The 27,234-nt window shown below is 30.7% G+C and overlaps 1 protein-coding gene across 1 annotated transcript; it reads left to right on the top strand.

Moving 5' to 3' along the window:
- The first annotated feature begins 1,132 nt into the window (after positions 1 to 1,132).
- LOC120189730 lies at positions 1,133 to 2,567 on the top strand. Its single transcript, XM_039192935.1, has 2 exons — positions 1,133 to 1,885; positions 2,284 to 2,567. Exons 1-2 carry the CDS (start codon positions 1,217 to 1,219, stop codon positions 2,398 to 2,400), a joined length of 786 nt encoding a protein of 261 aa, XP_039048866.1. The 5' UTR covers positions 1,133 to 1,216; the 3' UTR covers positions 2,401 to 2,567.
- The last annotated feature ends 24,667 nt before the right edge of the window (positions 2,568 to 27,234 follow it).

The raw sequence follows: 27,234 nt of genomic DNA, 5'->3' as shown, positions 1-27,234 counted from the left end.
ATTTTCTGCAAAAGCTTCCACCAAATTTTTAATTTCCAATTCACCCCCCTCTTGGCCAAATCCGTCAATCGATTAACTCAACAGTCACATTGAGAGATAAATAATACAATTGCCACATTGGTTTTTTCAAAAGTACAAGGACTTTTGATGCATTTTTGCCTTATTTATTTAATGTTTTTTATTCATAATTATATTGAATTATAAATTAATTGTTATGTTTTAATTTGATATTTAAAATTATATAATTTTTAAATTTTGATTTTGACTTAAAAATAATAAAAATTATTAAATTAAGCTTAATTATTAACTTATATTTTTTATTTGATTAACCATATATTATCTGAATCAAAATTAATTTTTTAAAATACATAAATTAAAATTAATGAAATTGGAACACATAAATTAATCCTACAAACTATTAAAGAAATTAATGATAAAATTTCACCCTTTTTAATCTTCCTTGAGAATGAGACTAATTGAATAATAATTGCTTGTTTAAAAATGAAAAAGATGTTTAATAAAGTACAACACTTGTCTTTTTTGCATAGAATGCTGTCTTTGCCTTTAACCAAAGAATTGGTATAGTGTTCAAAACTTTCAACTGTTGAGAAATATATAAAGTTAAGGGTAGATTATATCTTTAGTAACCCAACTATCACTTTTATTCTATTATAGTCATCAAACTATTTTTCATTTTAAAATCATATCTAACGTTATATTTTAGATTTTCATTATTAAAAATAAGAGCAATACTGATGTATAATCATAGGATAATGCGACGAAATCATTGAATTTTGTTTTTTAAAAAAAGCCATGTCAACAGTTCCATTAATTTTTTTAACAACAGATGTTCAAAATGAAACCAAAACATAACATTAAGTGCGATTTTAAAACAAAAAATAGTTGGTAACTAAAATGAAACAAAAATGATTGTCGGATACTAAATGTGTAGTTTACTCAAAAATTAAAAAAATATCCCAGAAGTGGCATTAGAAGAGCCCTGAAAGAGAAGGTATCTCTTGGTGGGTCCCATTGGACCACTCTTAATTTGTCAGTCTTTACAAGGATAATCTCATTAAGTACTCAAACTGTAGTGTTGCTCTTTGAATAAAGGCTTAACCTTTGCTTCCATCACTGAAAATTCCACATCTAAAAATTCATCTTTTTCTTCCTCTATAAATTCCGACATTTGGTCAGATTCCATTTCCTAAAGAAAATGATTCACCGGGATATGGATATCGATGAGTGGGTTCTTCTACCTGACGACGACAGATTCCTCGACATCAATAAAGATGTCGAGAAACAAATCCAGAGAGGAAAACGAGTTTCGGATATGAATCTCGTTTTTCGCGCGAATTATTTCAACAAAGAAGAGCCTCCACCTAAGCAAATCGTTTCGAGGATCCTCAAGGTTCCGGAAAATGATCCGGGGAAGATGGTCGAGAAGATCAAAGAGGCCGGCACCGAATCGGTCGAAGGCGATCGAGAAGTGAAGACACAGGTTTCGTTTAGGAAACCCAGTTACAACAATGAATCCGTCGACATGACCAACAAAATGGACTCGCCGAGGTCCACTACTAAAGGAGCCATCCCTCAACTCGATGCAGCAGGTACGTTTAATTTCGATGAAAAAGATGATGAATTTTTGCAGAACATGAGTTCTCCGAGACTGAGCAATTCGTTCGAAAAGAAAGCCGGCGCCAACTGGGAAGAGAACTCCGGTCCCGGTGGCCTCTGGAAATGGAGCCTGACCGGAATCGGAGCAATCTGTTCGTTCGGTGTCGCTGCTGCTACCTTTTGCATCATCATCGTCGGAACTCAACAGAGGCAAAAGCAACACAAGCAGAACCAGAAACTGCTGTTCCAGCGTTACACCGATGACAAGGTAATCAAATTACATGACAGAATGTATGTAAATTTCATGTCTTTAACTGCTCTGATAAGGATATAAAGCATGTTGATGTGAACATCTTTGTCTCCGTTATTACTACCTATACAATGCAAAATAATTATTGAAAAAGATGCCCATTTTATCGTCATTTTAGGAGTCCAAATCCAAAAGCAACACCATTTCTTACAAATTACAGCAGATGGGTTCCCCATCATTAAGCAAATATTGTGGTTCAAGCAACTTCAATTAGTTGAGGTTGAAGACAGGGATGGATCGAGAGAGGGGCTATCGCTTACCTTAAAACTTAAAATTTCAATACGTTTTAGATATTTTTCTTAAGATTTATAAATCCATCTCCTAATATAAAATTTTATATCCGTCCCTAATTACAGAGGATGAAACAAGTGGTTCATCATACGACAAAACTCAATGAAGCAATCTCTGCAGCTAGAGGGGTTCCTATCACCAGAGCTCACATAACATTTGGTGGTTACTATGATGGTATTTGAAGGTATTGTCCCGTGGAGAATTTGGACCGTCCATCTGGTTGGTCAACGGTTCTAAATATATACAATTAATCTAAATTGGGTCTCTCTGTTTGTGTTTGTATATATATACCTGAAAATTCTATAATTTTGGTGTGTTAATTTGGTCAATAATGAAAGTATAGTTTTCATACTGTGGGAGTTTATGTTGGTGAAATGTCTACAAATTCAGCACTTGCTAAAGTGTATATATATGATCAAAGTCAGGAATATTTGAGGGAAATAAATGTAGAAATATTTTTATTATATTTATTTAGTGATTTCTTCTCTTGAATAGTTTCTGCCATGCCTGAAATTGAAAGAAAATTAAAATATGCAATAACTGATTTTGGAACTAGGAAGGATACAAAGAAATTGAATAGAAAAATACTGAATCAAAGGTCAACGGACTATTTTTGTTTTAAAAATAGCATAATTTGAAAATAGATGAAAGTGTTATAAATATTAAAATATTATAGAAATAACATTTAATCTTTAAATTATATATTTTTTTATTTAATCCCAAAATACTTTTTGGTTCATATTAATTCTAAAACTCGACAATTTTTTTAGTCGAACTTGAAACCTTTAAGGTCTGATGACATCGTACTTTTGAGATTATGCAACGTTATTTAGAAACTTAAAATAATTATATAAAATGTATAAATCAAATAATATAAAAAAATTATAAAATATATTTAAGAAAAATTAAGAGTGATGATATGGTATAATCTTATTTATATTATGTAATCAAACTTTAACAAATTAAAAATTTTAAATTAAAGATTAAGTTAAAAAAACAACTATGAAATTCTAAACTAATGTGAACAAAAAAAAAACTAAATTAAAAAATTCAAATTCAATAATTAAATGTTATCTTATCCCTATTAAAATTTAAATCCCGTGACACATTTCAAAGATAATTTAATTTAATTTAATTGACCCATGTGAAGCTTTTTTTATTGGGATGATCCTAACAAAAGCAACCTAATAGTCATTGAGGTTTTTTTCTTCTTTCAAAATTTAAATTTATTTATTTTGGTTTTCCTCCCAATTCTCAAGGTTTTATCCTAATTAATCCGGATTAAGCCACGTCACAAATATAGTTTTAGTGGGTAAATTTCTCAGCAATAGTTTTCTACATACAAAAGGACTCGAACTAGCAATATGCTTAAACGATATAATGTATTATTGCATTTTCGTTTAAAATTTATTTTAAGGTCCAGTATTTGAAAGGGATATAATGTATTATTTCATTTCCACTTAAAATTTAGATTTGAAAATTAAAAATAATATTATGTGTATAAAATAAACATATATCATAATATATATATATAGTTAATCTCGAGGGATACTTATCCACATTTCAATGAATAATAACTTGATCCATACTCCATCTTTTTTATTAATTTCAATTTCGTAACAAAAAGACAGTTTCTTTCCTTGGTTGAATTTTAATAAAATGGAAATCATGTGCAGCCCAAAAAATGGACCAACTCAAAATGCACCAAATTAGCTGTCAAATGAGATACCTATAATAATTTTATCTCCTTATTAAATGCAAATGGAGATATTTTAACACAATGAAAAGGAAAAGAAAATGACAGAATGCACACCTAAAACGATCCAAACATGTCCCAGTTCCAGCAATTTTGAATAGTATATATATATATATATATATATATATATATATTCTGCATAATTATAAAAGAAGAAAAAGAATGAGTGATATGGGTTTCACTAGAAGTCCAATGATGTGATTGGGGTTTCTTGGAAGAATGTGTTTGATACCATGAATCTTGGCACAGCCTGCATATTGATGCAAGTTTGGTTTTGGCTTTTGAATTGGAATCTTGAATTTGCCACCTCTGTTTACTGATTTGTGGTTTGGTCACATAATGTTTGTTCAAACTTTGATTAGCATTATGCTATTTTGGATCCTTTCATCTGTTTCCTCTCCTTCTCAAAGAAATCATAGTTTGGTTAAGTACAGGGGTATAAAAGAACATAGGATCAATGAAACTGTTCGTGGTATAACATTCATTTATTAAGTGACATAAATAAATATTATTAATAACTTTTTATGTTTATTTAATAAATAAACAAATACAAATAGAGGTATGCTTGATTCTTTTATGTTAATGAATAAGCTCATTTACACAATTTTCTTTTTCCATTTATCTTTGGCTTAATTAGAAAATAAGTACTCAAACTATATATTTTCCCTAAATAGGTGACCAAACTTTTTTCGATTTATCCAGGTGACTAATGTGGTGCCCTGACCGTGAGGGTCGTTAAAAAATCCCATTAAAAGACATGTGTCACATTGTGATAATTTTGAAAATATTATTTTAAAAACATTTTTTTAAATAACCCCACCACAACACCCTTCGCCCCCTTCAAATTTCTAATCTACATTAATTGAACAACAAATCAATCAAGGATAAAGCCCCCCCCCAAATCTCTAAAATACCACTATTAAGGTTTATTTCCATATTAAGGGCTATTTTTAGAGATTGGATATTTGGGATTTTAGGGATTAGGAATTTGGGAATTTTGAGGTTTGAGATGATATCAATGGTGATGGTTGTTGGGATTTTTGGAAGCTCGAATCGACAACCTAAACGGTTTGCAAAGAGGGGTCGGAACGGTTTTGTGTTTAGGGAGTAAGGGGATTGAAAGATAGAGAATTACACAGCAATTTACAGTGGTTCGACTTTCTCAACCAAAGTCTACGTCCACTACCTTAGCTCCTCACCAAAGATTTTCCAACAAATTCACTAATTTGTTCTTTCTTTTGAGGATAAAGAGTAACCTTACAAACTCCCTAGTTTTTCCGGGATAAACTAGAACCTTTCCCTAGCTTTTACACGGGCTAAGCTAGAACCTTTCCCCTTTACAAAAGGATAAAAGATGTAAACAAGAAAACCTCTCTAAGGTAGGTGTTTACAAGATTTAAACTCACAAGAACAAAATATATACAAGAGAAAGATGAAATAAGAATAAAAAAACTCTTCTTGTGTTTGATTGCTTGGATGGTTGTTCTCTTTCTTCTTCAAGTGTCCTTAGCTTGTATTTATAGCTTGAAATGTGTTTGAAGTCGTATATAGCTCTTGGGGATGTTTTGGAGCCATTTGGAGATGAGAATCCATTAATAAAACAACTTGGAGCATGGGGGGAATCGGTACCCCTCATAGGGAATCGGTTCCCTAAGTGTAAAATTCAAATATTTCGACCGTTGACCAAGGGGAATCGGTACCCCTTGATTTAACAACTTTGATTTAACAAATGATTTTTCAAAAGACTCTAATCTTTAAAGTTCAAAATAACTTTGGAGAGTAAGTAGTAAATTTTACATTTTAAAAATCATTTGAAAAATCAAGGCTCCCCTCAATAAATGCATTCCAAATAAAATTATGCTTTTAGGATCTTGACACTTAAACAAAATTGAATTTCAACAAAGAATAACAAACATGTTAGTAGCACATGAAATTCAATACATCCAAGTCTAAAATACTTTATGCAATATCAATTATTGAAATTAAGTGCATATGGATAAAGTTTTCCAAAAATGTTATGCATTTGAAAATTTTGATATCAATTGTTAGAGATATACCAATTGTTAGAGAGATATCATTTGCATTAAACCCAATTTTGACCAAAATTTTATTATAATGAACTAAAAATTCTTAAAAATTAATATAACTTTAAAATGTTCATCATAATCATCTTTTCAACATACATGAGATTAAAACAATGATACATAATCATTTAAAACCAAAACTCATGCATGCTTAAAATCAAATGAGCAACCAAATAACCAAAATTAAAAATATTAAGCTTAGAGGTTACCCATTACTTTTTCATGTGTGGCTAGAGCATCTTGAATATCATCACTTTAATCACCATTGCTCCCACACACCTATAAGAGACATTTAAGTAGATTTTGGTATCCAAATTGCTTTGGATCCTTGGACGTTAGTTTCAATGCCCCTTGTTCCTTTTGGAACCCATACTTGCCTAATTTTAAAGCGTTTTCCTTTCTTCAGAGGACAAGTATGTTCCAAATGACCATGATAATAACAATGTGAGCATATTGTCATTATTGAACTAAATGAATTATTTAAAATGATTTCTTTTTCTTTTGTTAAGCATTCAAGCTTAACTTTTAAATCAAAATTTTGTTTTTCAAAACTATCAATATTTATTTTTGAAAGCTCTAAATCTTTTTTCAAAATTTCATTTTGGCTTTCAAAATCTATTTTTGTTTTCAAAAGAAAATCGTTTTCAATTTTAGATTTTGAAATCATTTTCTTATATTTAGAGTTCATGGTCTCAAACTCCGAATATAACCTATTAAAAGCATCTTTTAACTCATCAAACGTATATGAATTAAATTCATTTGAGTTAGAAGATACCTCAGGCTCTTCATAAGCCATTAGAGACACCACCTTTGTTTGTTCTTCTTTCTTGTTTCCATGGATTTCCTCAAGCTTATTCCAAAGCTCCTTGGCACTTGAACATGAAGAAACCCCTTCATAGATTTCATGACCAAATGCACAAAACAGCATGTGCATGGCCTTGGCATTAAGTTGAGCTTTCTTCCGTTTTTTGTCACTCCTCTTCTTCTCCTTATTCTTTGGAGAAGAGTAGCCATTCTCGATTATCTCCCATGCATCAAGATCATTGGATTGGATGAATATTTTCATTAATTACTTCCAATGATGATAGTTGACTCCATTGAAGTATGGAGGTTTGTCGGTTAGCAGGGAGTCTTCCATGTGGAACAAGCCGGAGGTGGAAGTCAATAAGTAATGTAGGAGTTCAAATCCTAACAATTATAGATAGAGAAGATTAGATTAAAAGAATCGCTCTCACAATAGACCTTTACAAAATCTAATCTAGAGTAATCAAATCAATAGATTAAATACTATTAATTAATTAAAAACAACATAAACACCTTTTAAAACCAACAAAAAATCTAGGATGAAAAACTCACACACCAAAATTAGATGTGTGATGCGAATCTAATCGAATTAGAAAGGTCGAAACCTTGAAATTGAGACAACAAAAAAGCATTCAAAAATTTCATCTACTTTAAACATATCATTCATGGTAAATATCCCCTTTATTATTTCATTCTCATTTATATAGAATAAATATAATGGTTGCAATACGTTCCAATGGTTGCAGACATCCCGATGCAAAACAATTTAAAGGATTCAGATTTTTTAAAATTTAAAGGGTAAGTTATACATTTAGTACTTAAATTATCACTTTTGATCCATTTTAGTACTTAAAATTTCATTTTTTTAAAATCACAACGTTTATTTTTTGTTTCATTTTAGTACCTCGTCGTTAAAAATTTAACACTGCTTCTGTTATGGGTAAATTATATCACTCGTCACTCAACTATCTTCTCACTCCTATTTTGGTAAAAAGTTTAAAAAGTTTTCAATTTAACTACCCAACTTTTAAATTGCTCCTATTTTAATCAATCTAATTTATTTTATTAATATTTTTTATGGCATGACATTTTTATTATTATTTTATTAATATATAATTAAAACTAAAAAATAAATTTGAAAGTTATAGTGATTAAATTAGGAGTAATTTGAAAGTTAAGTAATTAAATTAAAAAAAATTAAACTTTAGTAATCAAAATAGGAGTGAAAATATAGTTGACTGACGAATTATGCAATTTACCCATAAAAAAGGTGTCATGTGCAAATCACCCATTAAATTTTTAAGGGCGATATACTAAAACGAAACAAAAACTAAACATTAAATATGATTTTGAAAAAACTGAAAGTTCAGGTACTAAAACGAACTAAAATTAATAGCTTAGATACTAAATGCTTAGTTTACCCAAATTTAAATTAAAGTATTATGATTTTTTGAGTGAAGAAAATAAATATAAAAAAATTCTAGGTATAATTGGAGAGTTTAATTTACATTTAAACTATAAATAAACATTTTTCGTTCATCTCTTTTCTTTTTTGTATTTATTGATTGGCTGCTGCATTAATTTTAATGTTGGTTATCGATCGTCGGTATTTTTTATTGTCTTTTTCTTTTCTACGTCAAATCTCTATTTTTTTATTTTCAATAAGTTTGTCTGTATGGCACGTTTTCATCTGCCTTCATGACCATTTTCTTATGTTTTTTGGCATTTTTTTTATTGTTTGGCTGTTTTTTCAATTATCTTGTTTCTAATGGTTGATTTGATATTGTCACGATTGATCAATATGACACTTATCTGATATCTTGTTTATCTACCCTGCATTGGAACCTCGGATTAGATTTGGATATCCGATTTGAGTTCGTGGATAGCTTTTCACGTCGCTTGAATTTGATTTGTGGTTTGTTGGTGGTCTTTCAATAGCTTGATTTCCTTTTGTGGTTTGTTTGCCGAAGCGATCAGATATATTTGTATTTATCTTTGTTCGAGTTTCTTGACTAGATTTTTAATCTCTTCTTGTATGTTCCTTATGTGATCTTAATTTGCTAGTTTTGTTTCAATTATTATAGGAAAAATTTCTAATTATGTGCTTATTTTACGATTGTGATTGTAAATCTTTATTGTAATGTGAAATATTTTCTATTTTAAATAAACTTAGTTACTTCTATAAAAAAAATAAAAAATAAACATAGAATAATAAATATCCAAAAAAATATTATCTAAACTAATAAAAGAAATTTAAAATGCATTTATATTCAGGAACTACAAATTTCTCAAATTTAAATTTTTTAGAGCAAGTAAATTCATAATATTTGACAATTAAATCATTAAAAATATAATTAATTATAAAATACAAAACGAACAAAATATATAATTAAATCTAAGTAGAATAAATACATATAATTTATATAAAATAAAACTGAAATATAAAGGTAAATTATAAATTTAATCATTAAATTTTTTTATGCTCTCTCCTATTTATTTATTGCACTTTTATTTTTTTAAATTTAATCACTGCCTATTTATTTATTGCACTTTTATTTTTTTAAATTTAATCACTTAACTTTGTACTTTACCATTTTCTGTCAATTTATCATTTTCTCAGTAACTTTGTGATTAATTGGCTTATTTTAATATCAAAACAAGCCACATATGATTCATATTTAATAAAATAAAAATTAATGTTTTAGGGTCAAAATTACTTGAAAATTTTGGGCCAATAATCTAGGCGTCAAAATTATTTGGCTCAATAGGGCACTTAAAAACTTATTTTGCAATATGTGACATTTGCTATAATAGTGGACAAACTCGCCACCTCGAAGTGGTGAGTTTGTTTGGAAATTATTTTTTAATGGACCCAATGACATGGGTCTCGCGAGGAAAATTATTATAATATTTCTTAAGAAACTCGCTACCTCCACGTGAGGAGTTTAAATAAAAATATTATTTTTTATAATTAAAATAATATATATTTTTAATTAAAAAATAGGAACTCATCACCTCCACATGACGAGTTTCATTTAAATTTGAAAAGTATAGTCGTTGGATAATAAGTAGATTTAAACGATCTTAAAGTCTAATTGAGTTGAACTCGTCATCTCAAGGTGACAAGTTCTACTCAACTAGCTGTTTACTACCGTTGAGTTTCATTTTTTTAGTATAAATAGTTGTTTAGGGTTTAAGTTTTTTTATTTTAATTTGTTGAGAGAAAAATTGTCGTGTGAGAAAAGAAATTGAGTTTTTAAGAATTTGTGCAAATATTTGATGTAAGTTATTTTTTAAATTATTTTATTTTCTTATATTGTTAAATGTTTGATTTGTAATATTAATTTTGTTAATATTTTTGTGTAGATTTAAAATTATCTACCATATAAGAAATGTTACGTCTTGATGTTGTTCATATTTCCTCGCTTGAAGTCAGTCCAATAAACATTACTAATTGTAATGTTATTGCAAGAAAAAGAAAGAACCATTCGCCATACAAGAATGAAAAGTGATGAGCCACATTAATGGACTATTACTTATCTACAACAATCCAAATTATATGGTATCACATTTCTTCATAGTTTTAAGGTGATGTATGCATTGATTTTGGGGTTGATTGAACATTGGAGATATGAAACTCATAAGTTTCATTTTTCTAGTGGAGAAGTGACAATTACTCTAGAAGATGTTTCTTACTAACTCGGTGTCTATGTTGTGATATTGGTGAGACGTAATGTTTACAATGTAGCTAATATTTACGAGCGATTGTTGGGCAAAACGCCACCACTAAATGTCGTGGATGGATTACGAATATGGATGGCATGGTTAGAGAGCGACTTTAAAGTGAATGATCATTCTACCAAGCAAGAAGTCATCCATGCAGTTTGAGTATATCTTCTCTAATTGATTGGAGGGATATTGTTACTGTATAAATTTGAGAATTTTGTGCACACTCGGTATCTTCCTATATTGAAAAATTTTAGTGGGTGTCGTGCATATAGTTAGGATTCTACGATTCTGGTATTTTATATCGTAAACTTTGCAAGACTATGATCATGATAAGGGTCAAAAAGTGGATGTAGCAGGTTGTCTAATCCTATCACAATCATGGATGTGGTATCACATTTCATTTTTTACACTTATTACATCTGGTCCAATTGAGTTTCCTCTTGTTGCAAGGTGATTTCATTAATTTAAATTTTAGATGATGTACCCTAATTTTGTCCGGGTAATTCAAATCTAGAGCAAATGACACTTAACTTTGCCAACGTTCATATGGTGGCATAAAGTTGATTCGAATAGTGAATAAAGTTGAAATCGTTGAATCATACGAATGAATAATTTCGCATGCTTTGATAGATGGCCGGCAATTTACAAATTTTAACGCATTAAAGCTCAAATGTCCATTTACCTTTCGTTGTCAATCTAAATTCCCATACCCTTACCCAATTTTTCACATTCCATACCGATTCACAATCCATTACATTTAACCCAAATTCACACTTAGCCCAAATGACCATTTACATATGCATTACCCAATTAACCCAACAATTCAAATCCAATACGCTCAACCCAATCAAATAAAGTACCCCCAACATCAAATTTGGCCCAATACCCATCAAGATAATCTTGAGCCCACACGCTATTTTGTGAAAAAAACCCTAATTCAAGGGTCCTCAAGCAGCCTTCGCTTTGTGCCAATCTCCACATCAGCTTTCAGAAGCCCTTGTGCACCACTGACATATTCTAGCAGTGGTCCCTCTCAACCGAATTCAATCGAGCCTACATACTAGAGAAGTACTTATCCCAAGCACGTGCTCCTCCATGCCAGTTATGTCATTCCAGAAGCTCCTCCTCATGCCTCCAGCTGGTCGTGTATAACCAAAAAGATTCCCTAGGGCCCTCATCAGGAGGATTGCATGCACAACAAACAAAAAAACAGAAATAAAATGAGTTTTAATTTGTTTTTATATTGAAGATCAAAACCTTAGGAAAAGTAGAAAGCTAACCTAAAACCAACCTATCAATCTTGACACTTGTTAAATGAATATAACTTTGAAAATTTAAAGAGTAGTTGATTATCATGATATTCAATGAACTCATGTTTTGTGATTTTCTTCAATTTTGATCCTAAATTAAAAGGCACTATTTTATAAAATTCTTTCATTCATTTGAATTCTAAAATAGAAGAAAGAGGAAAAATATTTTCAAACAGGATAATCTTCTGAGAATGAAGGAGGCTCTTGAAGCCGATGAAACTTATTCTACCTCAAATGGAAATAAAACAACAAATAAATGTCAAAGCAAGAAGAATAAGCGATGCAAGAGAAATAAAGACATTCTTCGATTTTCGAGCAATAAAACTAGAAAAATCAAAAGGCTCAACAATAATTTTCTCACTCTTCGCCGTGAAATCATCAATAATGAACTAAGAAGTAGAAGATGGTTTAATGAGATGGGGAATGATATTTTGAGATTTATTAGTATCTCAGTCTGTGGAAAAGATCCAAAGCATTTTTTATAGAAGAATTGATCACTTATTGAGTTTCCATCTAGTTTTGATGCTTCACAGAAAGAGGCCCTCAAACTATTTGATCATAATAGAAAAATAAGATGAAAGAACATTTGATGACACTTTTACTTTTCCAAATTGACAAAAAAAACATGAAAATGACACCATTCGAAGGTAAAAAAATTTTAAACCCACTTTGGGGCATTTCCAAAAGCATAGATCATGTTGAGATAGCAAGATTCAAATCAATAAGACATTTAAAATTGAGCTTCCCGATTTGGAGTGTCAGGGGAAAAATATGAATACAAGAAGAGCTTACCTAGATAGACAAATAATTTATACCTCAGTTGATAGATGGGCCCTGAAAGATAATTTCGATTGAGCACTTGAATCAGATACAAACATGGCATCCAACCATATGCCTGAATGCAACAAGAATTCAAGAGAGAAAACGTTTCTTCTATGACTTTAATAAAGAGACCAGAAGACAGAAAAAACAATATTACACAAGATGATCAGATTGCTCCCCAGAATATGCAAACTTGAGCTGACAATTTCCCAGACATCAAGGTCAAGCTATTCAAGAGTAATCAAGTGAAGGAAGGTTAAGCTCCTCATGTTAAAGCCATCACAATATTGATGATAAACAGTTCTGCAGACAAGACATTCATACATTACATTACATTCATATTTTCATATAAAAATGCATAATCATTGTAGATCTTCCAAGAAAAAGAGAAAGAAAAGAAAACCATAATTTAAATGGAGGGAATACATTCAGAATAACAAAACTCTAGAATTAATAAGCCCAATTCACAGAACAATCATTACTTTGAACAAACATTTCCAAGCAACATGATCTTTTCAATTGATTTTTTAAATCCTTCGAGTCATCAGTAAGTCTTTCGAGCATGGTGTTTAAATCCTTCGGGTCATCCGTGAGTCTTTCGAGTAGGGTGATAAGTCCTTCGGGCCACCTATAAGACCTTCGGGCATGATGTTTTCAAATGATATTCTTGAAAAGAAATAAAATATTCCCAAGCAAGTGCAAATCCTTCGGGTCATCTATAAGTCTTTCGAGCAGGGTGATAAGTCCTTCAGGCTATCTATAAGTCCTTTAGGTATGATGTTTTCACATGATATTCTTAAAAAGAAAGAAAGCATTCCCAAGCAAGAGCAAATCCTTCGAGTCACCAGTAAGTCTTTCGAGCAAGATGATTAAATCCTTCAAGTCACTAGTATGTCTTTCGAACATGGTGATTAAGTCCTTTGGGCCATCCATAAGACTCTCGAGTAGGATGTTTGAATGACAGATACAACATTAACATAACAAAATGAAGCATCGTCAAGGAAATAAAGCAATGAGTTTTCCAAACAGCAGACATTTCAGAAAGTTGGCAAGGATTTGGATCCATGGCTTCACATTAAACAAGAAAGATTTCAGCAAAGAATTAATCCACATCTTCAGTTTTGAAGGAAAACTCATCAAAGAATTCAAGGCCTTCGTATCTTTACCTTTAGGTATTTTAAATTCAATTTTCACTAAAACATGATAACTTTTTGCATATTTGATTCCATCACAGAATGAGTTGGATCAGTATAAATATTTTGCTCAATTTCATAACAGAGGGAATTGCATCAACATCAATATTTCGATTGATTCCATAATATAGGGAGTTGAGTCAACATCAACATTTAACTTGATTCCATAACAGAGAGAGTTGGGTCAACATCAATATTCTGTTCGTTTCCATCACATAGGGGGTTGGAACAACATCGATATTACTTTTAGTTAAAAAAAAGAAACAAAAAGAGAAAAAAAAACAATAAAAAGAGAAATAACAATAACTAACATAAATAAATCCTCAAATGTACTAATTAGGGGCAACTGCATCTTTGTAGGTTCAACATGTGTGAGATCGAGGCAAACCAAGTGAGAGAGGTTCAGATACAAGGGAGCAGATCAATAGCTTGAATAGACTAGCATATGTGAAATAGGAGTTTTTAGAGGCACTAAGGCAAGTTGTTCAATTGAAACTGGGGAAAATCATTTGAAAAGACAAATTACTAGAAGATCGAAGTTATGGGTGCCAAAGTTGGAACTACAATCAGATCAGACAAAATTAGGCTATCTTTTATCTTTGCTTCATTATTGTTTCACAACAATGAGAAAAGAGGGACAATTGTTGTACCCTAATTTTTTCCAGGTATTTCAAGTGTAGAGCAAATGACGCTTAAGTTTGTGGGCGTTCATATGGTGGCGTAAAGTTGATTCGAATGGTAAATGAAGTTGAAATCATGGAATCATGAGAATAGATAATTTCATATGCTTTAATGGATGGTCGACAATTTCCAAATTTTAACCCATTAAAGCTCAAATGTTCATTTACCTTCATTGTCAATCTAAATTTCCATACCCCATACCTAATTTTGCGCATTCCATACCCATTCACATTGAAAATCCAACAAGAACCATCTTCAAATTCCATTACATTTAACCCAAATTCACACTTAGCCCAAATAACCATTTACATATGCATTACCCAATTAACCCAACGATTCAAATCCAATACACTCAACCCAAACAAATAAAATACCCCAACATCAAATGTGACCCAATACTCGTCAAGCTAATCTTAAGCCCACATGCTATTTTGTGGAAAAAAACTCTAGGTCAGGGGTCCTCAAGCAGCCATCCTCAAGCAACCTCCGCTTTATGCCAATCTCCACATCAGCTTCTAGAAGCCCTTGTGCACCACTGGCATATTCCAACAGTGGTCCCTCTCAACCAAATTCAATCGAGCCTCCATACTAATGAAGTAGCGGTCTCAAGCATCTGCTCCTCCATGCCAGCTGTGTCATTCCAGAAGCTCCTCCTCATGCCTACAGCCGGCCGTGGATAACCGAAAAGATTCCCTCGAGCCCTCATCAGGAGGATTGCATGCACAAAAAAAATAGAAATAAAATGAGCTTCAATTTGTTTTTATATTTTGAGAATATTTTGTAACAAAATGGGTTATAAAAACCCAAATAATCGATTGTAATGGGGTTCTTCTTCTCCATATTTTTTTGATTTGATAGAAGCAATATAAAGATGTCATTTTTCCCACTATTTTTTCGAGCAATAACAGAGAAAAAAAGCATTTACAAAGCATTTTTTTATTTTATTTTTTTTATTTTTCAACAACCAAATACCAAACCATACTATTTTTTCAATTTTTTTCTTTCGAACAAACCAAACAAGAAAAATGAAAAGAAGAAAGAAAAGGGGTTTTACCCTATCGTACAAATCTTTCGTCGGTGATCAGGGCTTCATTTGGCGTTAGAGATCGTTTTGTGCAAAACTGAGCCCATATTTGCGTTCCCCACGTCAAAATGATTTGGCTGATATAGTTTGGGGCCCAATGACCACCGACGACAACGACAATGCAGTGGCCAACACGATGGTTGACGACAGAGCTCTCGCTGATTTCTAGGTTTGAAGATAGAGGGCAGAGAGAATTGAAAGGGTAGAGAGAGAAGATGAAATAGAAAAAGAAAGAAAAAGAAAAAGGGAATTTTATAAGCTGATCCAGACGACGTCGTTTTGCCCCAATCCCATACGTTTTGATCCTGATGATCTAACCATGCATGCCGCCATCATTGTTTTCTACAATGTTCATTTTGGTCACCTCTTATTACTTAATTAATATTGATTTTTGTCCTTATTTTACTATTTACCAATTTTATGTTTCAATACTAACATTTAGGTTTATTTTTTTCAGGTACCTACACTTTAGTCGTGTTTTTACATTTGGTCTATGTTTTATTTATTTAATTTCATTCTTGATTTTACAATTTTTCAAGTTAGTCACCAATTTTAATTCACATAATTATTTAATATTTAACCACTAAGTATTCAATAAATTTTCAATTTAGTCTTGTATTTTAATTAATTTACTTAATTACAATTTAGTCATTAATTTCTTTATTTTATTTTAATTTAGTCTTTATTTTTAATTATTTCACTAACTTCAATATTTTATTTTCATTTTAGGTTATTCGAATAAGGTTTCCTACATTCCATTTGTTTATTTTAAATCGTTCTTCTTATTTAATTTACTAACTTTGTTTATTTTATTTTCCTAATTTATTTTTTCTTTAAATTATTTTCTTTAATTAGAACATTTAATTAACATTCTAATTTTATTTTTTATTTCTTTTCAGGTGCATGCATTAAGGTAATTTCTTATATTATTATAAATTTATTTTAATTCATTTAAATTTTAGCATGTTAATTTTTAAAATTTTCCTATTTATCCTTTAAACATAATTTCTTTACACATTAGTCCTTAGATTTTAAAATAGGGGAATTGTCAATTTGGTCCTTTCTTTCATGACCAAGGATTAAAATTAATTTTCTGATTAAAATAATTAATCATGTTAATAATTAGAGCCTTATATTTTAGTTTTAGTCCCTAAAATTTATACTTTTCATATTTTAGCCCTTGAACTTTAATTAGAATTTCAGTTTGACATAATTGATTAGGTTAACAATTAGAACCTTCACCCTAGGTTTAATTTCACTTTAGCTCTAATATTAGGGGATGATTTGATTTGGGCTTTTGCATGAAAATGCCCGATTCATCAAATCAATTATCTGATTTCATAATTGGTTAATAAAAATGGTAAGATTAATATTAAAAACCTCATTAGTCTCTTAGATTCTTTAATATTCATAATTTGACACTTTAGGCTAGGAAATTCTTTAATAAACTCATCTAACTTAATTAGGTTTTAAACTTGTTTATTGATTGCATTTATTTTTCAAACATAAGGCAATGTTCACTTATTTAGGAAATCAATAGTATAGTCCCCGCCATTTCTCTCTGGGCAACCAATGATGTTCAGTTTTAGAGGTAAAGACCCCATGAGAGTGTTAACAGTACTCAGGTTACTCTTGTAGTATAACGATCACCTTATTGTCATAATTCTTAGAATATGTCTCAACAAGTGCCAAGACACTTCAGTTATTAACTGGGCACATATTCCCTTAGTACTCATGAGGAGTAAGTTAGCCAGTGTATATTCCGATGCATTAGTTCCAAAATTTTACCCCATATTCTTAAGGTACTGCATATATGTTAGTGAGTTCTGAGTCTCAAGGTATAGTGAACCATTCGACGTCATCAGGATGTCTTTTTGCATGAATAGTTAGTAAATCAACTAAGTGAGCCAAGCCTCATCAGTGATATCTTTGTGTTCATATATGAGTGTGGGCTATATATAACATATAACAGTCGTCATTGTCATATAGTACCGAGGATTTAGTGCTTCAGACTAAAGGAGATCAAGTACATTAAGCTACTCTTGACTACCATTAGCTGTCATCGAATAGCTCAGTAGTAGTAAGCGATAGTGCGTATCAGACGTAGAATCTTATGATCCTTAGTCAGGGTGAGATAATGAAAGATCTTTTCTTTGTGAGTTGTGCTCTTCGAGAGAGTAAGATATTGCTAATTTCTCTAGACAAGTGGACGAATTCCAGTTATAAGCACCTTATATGCTCAATCAGGTGAGTAGAGCGTATATAAGTCACAAAGTAAATGAGAATCAACTAGGTAGTGTGGTTAAATATTAAATCAGAGTTGCACAACAGAAGTGTAGAGTAGAGTTAGGAAGTTAAAACTTGTCTTCATATCTTTAGTAGTTGGTATCGAAACAATATTGGCAAGTGCCATAAGATCTTTGGGTATAGTACGATAAATTACCTATATTCGGCAAGTAAAAGAGGATATTGAGTTACGTAGAAAATTAACTCGATTGAGTAAGGTTACGCAGAGAATGATTTAGCGATGGTAGTGAATCACAGAGTAGTATCATCCCAGGGAAACACTTTGAGAGTTCAGTATCAGATAACAATAGTGTGATTTCTTTGGTGTCATGCTTCTCGAATGTTTTGATTAAGGGTCGACGTAAGTAGTGCTCTTAGGAGAATCATAAATTGATTTTGTGAGTTTCAAACAACATGTCAGGTTGCAAGGTCTTCTTCTTCGAGGATAAGATCAGATAAAACCTTAGTGTTTAACCACAGAGTAAGTTTCTTTATGTCCAAGTAAATTTTGATGATGAAATTTCTTTTAAGGAATGGAGAGTTGTAACACTCGAAATTCTAGAATAGTAGTTTTAGGTTTACCCGAGAGGTAAGTAAACCCCTTGAATTTTATAATTCAAGTCGTTGGGCTTAATTGGGTTGAATTGGGCCCAATTAGTCTTAAAGATGAATTTTTTCATACTAAACGATGAAGAGGGACAACAGTGTAATTAGCCCATTTTTAAAAAAAAATGAAGACTTTTATATATTCTTCTATTTTCTTCTCTTCACTTTCTTCATTCTCATTTTCCTCCTCCCATTTTCCACTCCAAGTTTCATAGCAAAGGTAAGAACTTGAGCCTAATTTCATGCTTCAAATTCATCCTTAATTCCTCTAGCAGCATCTATTAATATTTGAAAACGTTAGGTTCTTTGGGTGTAAGAAAATTTGGGGGTTTTATTATCCAAGTCATGGTAGAGGATGATTGTAAGCTAGAGGGGCTATATTTTGGGATTCAATCATCAAGGTAGTGTATTTCTAATCCTTTGGAGTATTAAGCTTTCATAAATCTCAAGAAATTGATAAGATTTGGTAGTTGAGCATTTTTGGTTTCACATTTGATTTATGCCATAGATGATAAATTTGTTGTAAAACATGTGTTTTATGATACTTTAAGACCTTAAATAACTACCCACAACATTAATTCATAATTTAGAATCAAGCCATGTCCTTTGGAATGATTTTTGGTGTTTTTCTGAGCCTAAAATAACCATTTTAGGGTTTAAGTATCGATATTAGGATAAACAATATCGATATTAGATGAATTGGGGTAAAAAATTAGGGATTTTTGGTAGGAAGTATCGAAACTCAAGGTAACAATATCGATATTGAGCCCCAATTTTAGCGACATAATACATTTTTGGTACAAATACTTATAGGAGTATCGATACTTGACCCTAGGGTATTAATACTATAGGTAGAGTATCAATACTACCCACCTCGAATGATCAGATTCAACCTATTTAAGGCCCATAAGAGCTAGGGATAGCCCATAAGGATGTAATTTAGTCTGTGAGGAACGTAAATGGCCAAATGGGCCCAGAGATACTCGTGGGAGTGGGTGCAACCAGAGTAACCATAGTAGGCGTAATGCATCCAATTACCTTCAATGAACACGTAATAGACATCTATGGATGAAGGGTCAGTGCACAGTGGGTACTGACTAGAAGTATGACTAAATAATAAAATTATGAAATAGTAGTTTCGTATACCGTAAGAACGACCGAGAGTGTTGGACGTGTAATTATTCCTTTAATTCGTGGGCGAATTGAGGGAAAATGTAGTAATAGGGAAAAGAGTATCGCCACACAAAAATGAACTATTGTCAAATATCGGGATAGCAGTGTCACAACCAGTAACTAACAAGCATAGTAATAGTCGTGAAGTCCCGAAACGTGTAGATATTTCCCTATAGTCATAAATTGACTAAAATACCCTTAAGTAGTAAATAACCAGATCAGGACAGATTATTAGTAGTAACATATTAATAAACCCTCATATAACGTTCTAGATGAGATAACGATCAAGATATCAGCTAGAGAAAATAATAAACGAGATTAGTAATAACCCAAAATAGCTAGAAATAGTAACAATTAGGATATCATAAAACTAGCCTTTGTGTGACACTTGGGAAACAACCAGGATACCCGAGTTACTTTAGTAGTAGGGCGATTATCTTGTTTGTTAGTAAGTTCAGGTATGTACCAGTTAGTGCCACGACACTTCTTTTGCCAGTTGGTAGGATGTATGTTTCCGATGTAGCTCTGACTCTCACCCCATATATCTGAGGGTCTGAGTGTACATCTCTGATACAATTTTGGATATCACCCTAGTACCCAAGGGTATTCCGATAGGCTAGAGGGGTGTGTGAGCTCTGAAATATAAAACCCTCAATCGCACCATGATATCAACCATAACTTGTGTGTTGAATAGTAGTATCAACATTGCGTTCAGATAATGCATAATAGAGTCAACATTGCAATCAGATAATGCATAGTAGAGTCAGTATTGCATTCAAATAATGCACAATAGAGTCAATATTTTATTTTGATAATACATAACAGAGTTTGTGTTGCATTCAGATAAGGCACACGAGTGTCAGTGTCGCATTTAGGTAATGTGTAACAGATACATACATTAGGGTTAGAGACCCATTTAGAGGTGTACTCATGACTAAGTCCTTAGCAGATAATTTAGGGAAGCACGAGACCCCTATTTCATATATAGGACATCTAAGCCTTAAGTAGGTAGCACTTGATCTAGGTCATGCATGTACCTACTACTTAGTACCATTTTTTAGCATGCTTGTTTTTATGAAATTCTTATGCTGCTCTAGATTAGCGATTATACTATTTGGCTTTGTAAGCTTAGTCTTTGGATGTTTTCCGTTGGCAGGTCAGTGGCTTGAGCAGTTCGTGGGGCACCTTCGCAGTAGAACTTCCAGAATTCCCTTTCAGAGTAATGTATCATAGCTTAGTGGGCATATATATTCAGAGAATCTTACTTATGTATTCATATTATTAAACTCATAGTTTATATTATTTGATTTAAACTATGCGTCATGGTGCTTCGGTTTTATAAAATGTTTTATATCAGTTATTTATGTTTTAATTATGGTACCATTCAGAAATGATTGAAAAGAAAACGAAATAGGTTTTGAAAATCAAGGGTTGTCTCGGTAGCCCAATGTTGCACTTTAGTTCCATTCATGTTTAGGGTGTTACACGTACCCCGAGATGAGACTCGCTAGGTCATAAAATTAATTTGAGTATATTTTACAGATTTAATGATTAGTAAATTAGAAGTTAGTAATTAAAATTTTATCTAGGCCAAAATAATACGAGTTGTACCCGGAGAAGGGTCGTCACAAGGCCATTAATTCGAATTAATGATAATAATAATAATAATAACTTAATTAAAATAACTGAAAGTAATAATTCCAATTTGAAATGAATAAAAAGGGACTCTTAGTGACCTAAATGTAAAAACACGACTAATCTAAGAGGACTAAAGTACGATTCTCCCCTAAAGTTGGGCTATGAAGGTCATTTTTTGTTTCATTTCATTTTTACCCTAACACCAAAGCAGGTTATTTTCTCTCAACTTTCTCTTTCTCCATCTGCTCCCCCGAGAAACTAAAACCACCAACCAAACTCTAGCCATTGTACATCGGTGGCTATTTCTCCCTCTGACCACCACCAGTGATGGCCAGGAAACTCAAGTGATGCCAAAGTAAACCCAAAAGGCCCCTAAAGCCTTCAATTTACATCTTCAAGCTTGGATCTGAGATCAAAATAGCCTAAAAAGCTCATAAACACCCTCTAAAACCACCTTGAATCTTCAGTTCTCCAAATTACAACGACACTAAACAATGACTGTTTGTGCTCCCCTTTTGTTCTAACTCTTAAACGGGCCCCCAAATCTAACATTCAAGAATCTAAAGGCCTCGAAAGCCCCATAACTCTAACTTATCGACTCTGATGATTGAAGTTCTGACGAGGAACTCAAATGGTGACAGTCTAAAAACTAAAGTAAAACCTAATCTCTTTCCTTTCCTTCTATTTTGTTTTTTTTCTCTTTCAATCGCTACACGTGCACAAAACCGAAACTGAGTAATGGGGAGGATGAAAGCTGAAAATACCTTCAATTTTTTTTTATTTCGTTTGGGTGGTTGTTGCTTAAAAATTACATTTGATTTTCTTCGAGTTTTTATATCCCGATTAGAAGATGTTAATCATATAAACAAAAGGGTAAACTACTTCAAATACCACTCGCCTTTAGGCTCGAGCTCGTTTATGCCACCATCGTTTCAATTTTGTCAATTCTAACACTAACGTTTAAGTTTAACTACAATTATGCCACTCCACCGTTAATGGCTTAACGAGATAATGACATGGCACCTTCACGCCGTGACGTTGCTAACGTGGGTCCCTCACCAAAACGACATCGTTTTGGCATGACTATGTTGGTGCAAAAAAACCTCAAAACAACTTAATTTTGTTTGAGAAAATTTAATAAATAATGCATTTGAAGGGATTTGAACCCATAACCTTTTGAAATAAAAATTAATACTTAACCACTATGCCAACTTAAATTTTTTAATATAATTCTATAAACATAATATACATAACATGAGTCAACATTCATTAAAAAAAACCATGAAATTATTAAAATTCCCAAAAAAAACACCTTAAATTTCATAAAATCTCAAAAAACTCCTAAATTTCTTAAAAATTCCAAAAGAAAATCAAAAACAAGCCCGAGCCTAAAGATGAGTGGTATTTGAAGTAGTTTACCCTAATTTTTAAGTATACTCATTATAGTTTATTTTATTATAATATATATTATATTCAAAATATGATAATTTAATCATGATGAAAACTATTAATATCAAATTGTTTACTTTTGAATGCACATAATAAATTTTATTTGACTTATTTCAAATATTTTTAACCAGTTAAATATATATAATTTGATTATCGACCCAAAAAATAAACTTTTAAGATATTGATCTTAATTGCACTAATTAGAAAAATGTTCTTAACCACTTATTTATGAAGTTTACATAATAATCTGGAACTTTCAGTAAACTAATGTAATTCAACTTAAAAAATCATTCTGCAAATTTCCAAAAATAAAAGGAGTAAAAATTATACCTCATTTTAAACAATTTTGGTTCATGGACTAAATTGCACATTTTGTAAAACTGGGCAGAAAACAGATTCCAAACAGCACACTGTTTTCGACTTAAAACACGAGAGTAACCCTCCTAATGATAGAAAAATTAAACCTAATCACTTATAATATTTTACCAATAATTTTAAGACATTAAAATTAAATTAGAATAATTAAAACAACATAAAAATTCAAGATTTTTCATGTTATTTAATATACTTTAAACACAAACACATTGATGTCACTTCTGTTATTGACTCCAAATGAGCATTTAGAACATGCTTCATATGGAATTAAATCAATTACACAAGTTCATTGTATCAAACTGTTCAAATATATTATATTATTGATTCCTAATTTTTTTTTGGATTTTTAGGAACTTAGGAGTTTTTTGAGATTTCTTAAATTTAAGGTGTTTTTTTTGGGAATTTTAATAATTTAATGGAGTTTTTTAGAAAGTAATTTTTGGAATATTGACTCACGTTATATATATTATGTTTATAAAATTATATTAAAAAAATTTAAGTTGGCATAGTGATTAATTATTAACTTTTATTTCAAAAGGTTATGGGTTTAAATCCTTTTAAATGCATTATTTATTAATTTTTTTTAAATAAAACTACATCATTTTAATGAAGGAGCCATATTACTTTGAAATAAATGTGCCACAGCCTAAAAGTGATTGGTATTTAAAGTAGTTTATCCTAAACAAAAATCAAAACCTATTCCTATTTATTATTATTATTATTATTTTGCTTGTATGGTGGTGGCGAGGATTAAACGGTCGATTTGGTGCTACTGTGGTCGATTCGGTGTCTCACGTGGCCACGAGAGAGGGGTGACCATGGTCCAGTCACGCGTCTAATATGGTTTCTTGGGAGCGCGTGGGAAGCGGAGAGGAGCGCGTGATTTTCATGCTCACCAGCTGGAGACAACGAGTCTTCTGTAAGGTTCGACAGCGTGAGTTGAAGGGTTTCACAAACACTAAGTTAGGGGATCTAAACCGTCGGTTGAAGAGAAAACCAACGACTGCAGAATAATAGCGCTAGGGTTATTATTTTAAAACCTCACTTTTGTTGGACGTTCTTACCGTGCTATTGGGCTTCTCAACTAGGTCACTTTGGGTCTGGATTTATGGTTTTTTTTTTTTAATTTTTTTTGGGTATTTGCAAAATGTATGTGTAATGGATTGGACATTATTATGTTAATGGATTTTGATGAAAAAATTGGTGATTACATCTATCTACCCATCATGTTTCTTATGTCTCTCAAGTCCACCATTACATTCGTTGACTACCAATTCTGAAATTGAAATCCCTAACTCCATCATTTCCTTCTTAGAAATCTCTAACCTCTCTTCTCTTGTTGTCATGATATGATATGATGACTCTTCTCTTGTGTGCATGATATAATATGATGCCTGTTGTACAACTAATTCTTTCTTAACGTGCTATTTCAATAATTGATATTTCTAGTATTTCAACTAATTTTATTTATGTTCGATTAAAGAATAATTAATTTTTGGATAAGAGTTTAGTGATTTAGGGTATGTTCGTTTTACGTAAAACATTTTTCTTAAAACGTTTTCTTATCTTCTAGTATTCGGTTGGAAGAAAACTAGTTGGTCGATGTAAAACATTTTCTTGGTCAACGGAATTTTTTATATTTTCTGGAAAATGACTTATGGTCTGATTTTCCGTAAGTCATCTTCTGAACTTTTCACTTCAAAGAAGAAATACTCAAAATAATTTTATTTTATGAATTTAATATTAATAAAATATTTTAATATCATTTTAATTAAAATATTAATTATTAAAAATTTAAAATATATTATTAATATTTCTAATAATATAATATATATATAATATTTTTAATATTATAATAAAATACTCAATTATATTATAATAATATAAGATCTTATATTTTTATTTTAATAAATATAATAAATTATTAATAAAATTTATATTATTTATTAATTTTATTGAAATAATATTATTAAATTATTAAAATCTATAATATTATGTATATATTTAATATTAATATAATAATCTAATAATATTTTAATAAAGATATTTAAAATATATGAATTAATATAATATAATACTATTAATTTAATAAATAATTAGCATAATTTATAATATTTTTATTTAAATAAAATGTACTAATATTAATATTTTTATTAATAAAATTATAGAGATAATATTTAATAATAAATAAATAAAATTATTTTAATATTTTAAAAATAATAATATTAAGTTTTATGATAAATAACATTATTTATTGCATTTAATATTTTTAATAAATAATGTTTAAAAAATTCATCAACTAGTGGAAAATGGTTTACATAATCTCTACCAAATACCGTAAAATGTTTTTCAAAAAATATAATTTATTTTACAGAAAATGTTTTCTGAAAAATGTTTTAATGAAACAAACAGACCCTTAAATGGAATAAATGAAGAAATTATAAACTTTAGTAAAGAGGTGAAAGTTGGGTGCTAAAGAGAAAAGAAAGAGAATTAAATGGCTGGAAATTAATTGGACCATGATGATATTCAAGAGGTAGAAAGATAAATTGACTAAGTTTATAATTTTACCAGTTTTAAGTTGATAAATAAGCTACTAACTTGTCATGTCTCACAATTTAGTCCAATTAAAATAGACATAGGAGTATTGGAAAAGCCATCTTGCCGTCTTCAACGTTGCCAAAACTCCATTGTTACATGTGAAGCCTTTAAATCCTAAATTTGCTCTCTAAAAATTGAATGTCTTCATCTCACCCAAATAGAAAAGTAAACACATATTTAGAATGTCAATTTGAGAATACTTATGGCAATGGAAAATGATTTGCCACCCGATAATAATGCTAAACACTCAAAAATTGATTTAAAATTATGATTGAAAAAATGATTTTTAACTTAACCTCAGAAGTTCAAATTTTTAACTTTTACTGTGAAAAATACTTTTGAGGTTAAATTATATTTTTATCATCAAATAATATATTTTTAATTTACAACATAATGCTTAAAATGAATATTTTATCTTTCTAAAATCACTTTTAAAAATAATCCCAAACATTTCAATAAACTGCACTTTTAAACGTACTTTTTACAACACTTTTCAAAATCACTTTTCAAAAGTAATATCAAATTGACCTAATAAGTTTTTTTTATTGGTAATGTCAATTTCAAATTTCTGGTAAGTTGATTCTAAACCTTAAATTGAATCTAAGTTAGGATTCATGACAGAATCAAATGGAATTTACTTAAATTAATCATATGAAATGTTACATTCTTGTTGATTAAGTGTTCTTCTAACTTCTTAGAGTTTGAGTAATCTCTGGAAGTCATCACTCCAAAAAGAAAAATTAAGATTCCTGGGAGTGCTTAAATCAAGTTAAACTGAGTTACTTCGGTTAAGGTGTGTATAATCCCTTTTTGTTTGTGATATATGTATTTTTAGCCTTCACCATGCAGGTGATATTTCTGTGCATTATTGGCTCAATCAGAGCACCAAATAATAACAACTATGTATTGATAGTATTGATATGATTTCTTTGAAATATGTTATATTCATCTATATGTTTATGTGATTCTGAGATATGTCTCAGACCTAAACCAAACCTATGAGATTATATATGTGTATTGGGAGCTATAAGCTCAAGAATGTTATTGATAATTTATGTTATTGATTTGTTATGTGCATGGTTATCTTGTCGATATCATGATATGATTAACATGTCATAAAATTCACGTCGCTTGCACGACTATTATAGGATTTTGATCTTTTTAATAACGATGAGATGATACTTTAGTTAGACTTATGTTCATAACAGTGGCAGAGCTTCTGACCATTATTAATTATATGCTATTTGTATTATTTTAGAAACTCTACTTGTAGAGATAACGGATGGATGGGCAGTTAAGGCCTTAAGGGCTTACTAACATGCTTCTTAAATAAAGCATGGTTAAGTGAAGTCTTTTAATTTATCAGTAAGAGTCAGTTTGGTGATAAATATAACCTCCACGATCGAGTTATAACGTCTAGGGAGC

Source organism: Hibiscus syriacus, unplaced genomic scaffold, assembly GCF_006381635.1.
Source record: "Hibiscus syriacus cultivar Baekdansim isolate YM2019G1 unplaced genomic scaffold, ASM638163v2 tig00116959_pilon, whole genome shotgun sequence".
Classification (NCBI taxonomy): Eukaryota; Viridiplantae; Streptophyta; class Magnoliopsida; order Malvales; family Malvaceae; genus Hibiscus; species Hibiscus syriacus.
This window is presented reverse-complemented; position numbering and strand designations above follow the sequence as displayed.

Bases quoted from the DNA above. Each gene is read 5' to 3' on its own strand.
- LOC120189730 (XM_039192935.1), top strand. From the start codon at position 1,217: ATGATTCACCGGGATATGGATATCGATGAGTGGGTTCTTCTACCTGAC. The intron at 1,886-2,283 runs GTAATCAAATTA...CCCTAATTACAG, and splicing joins AGCGTTACACCGATGACAAG to AGGATGAAACAAGTGGTTCA.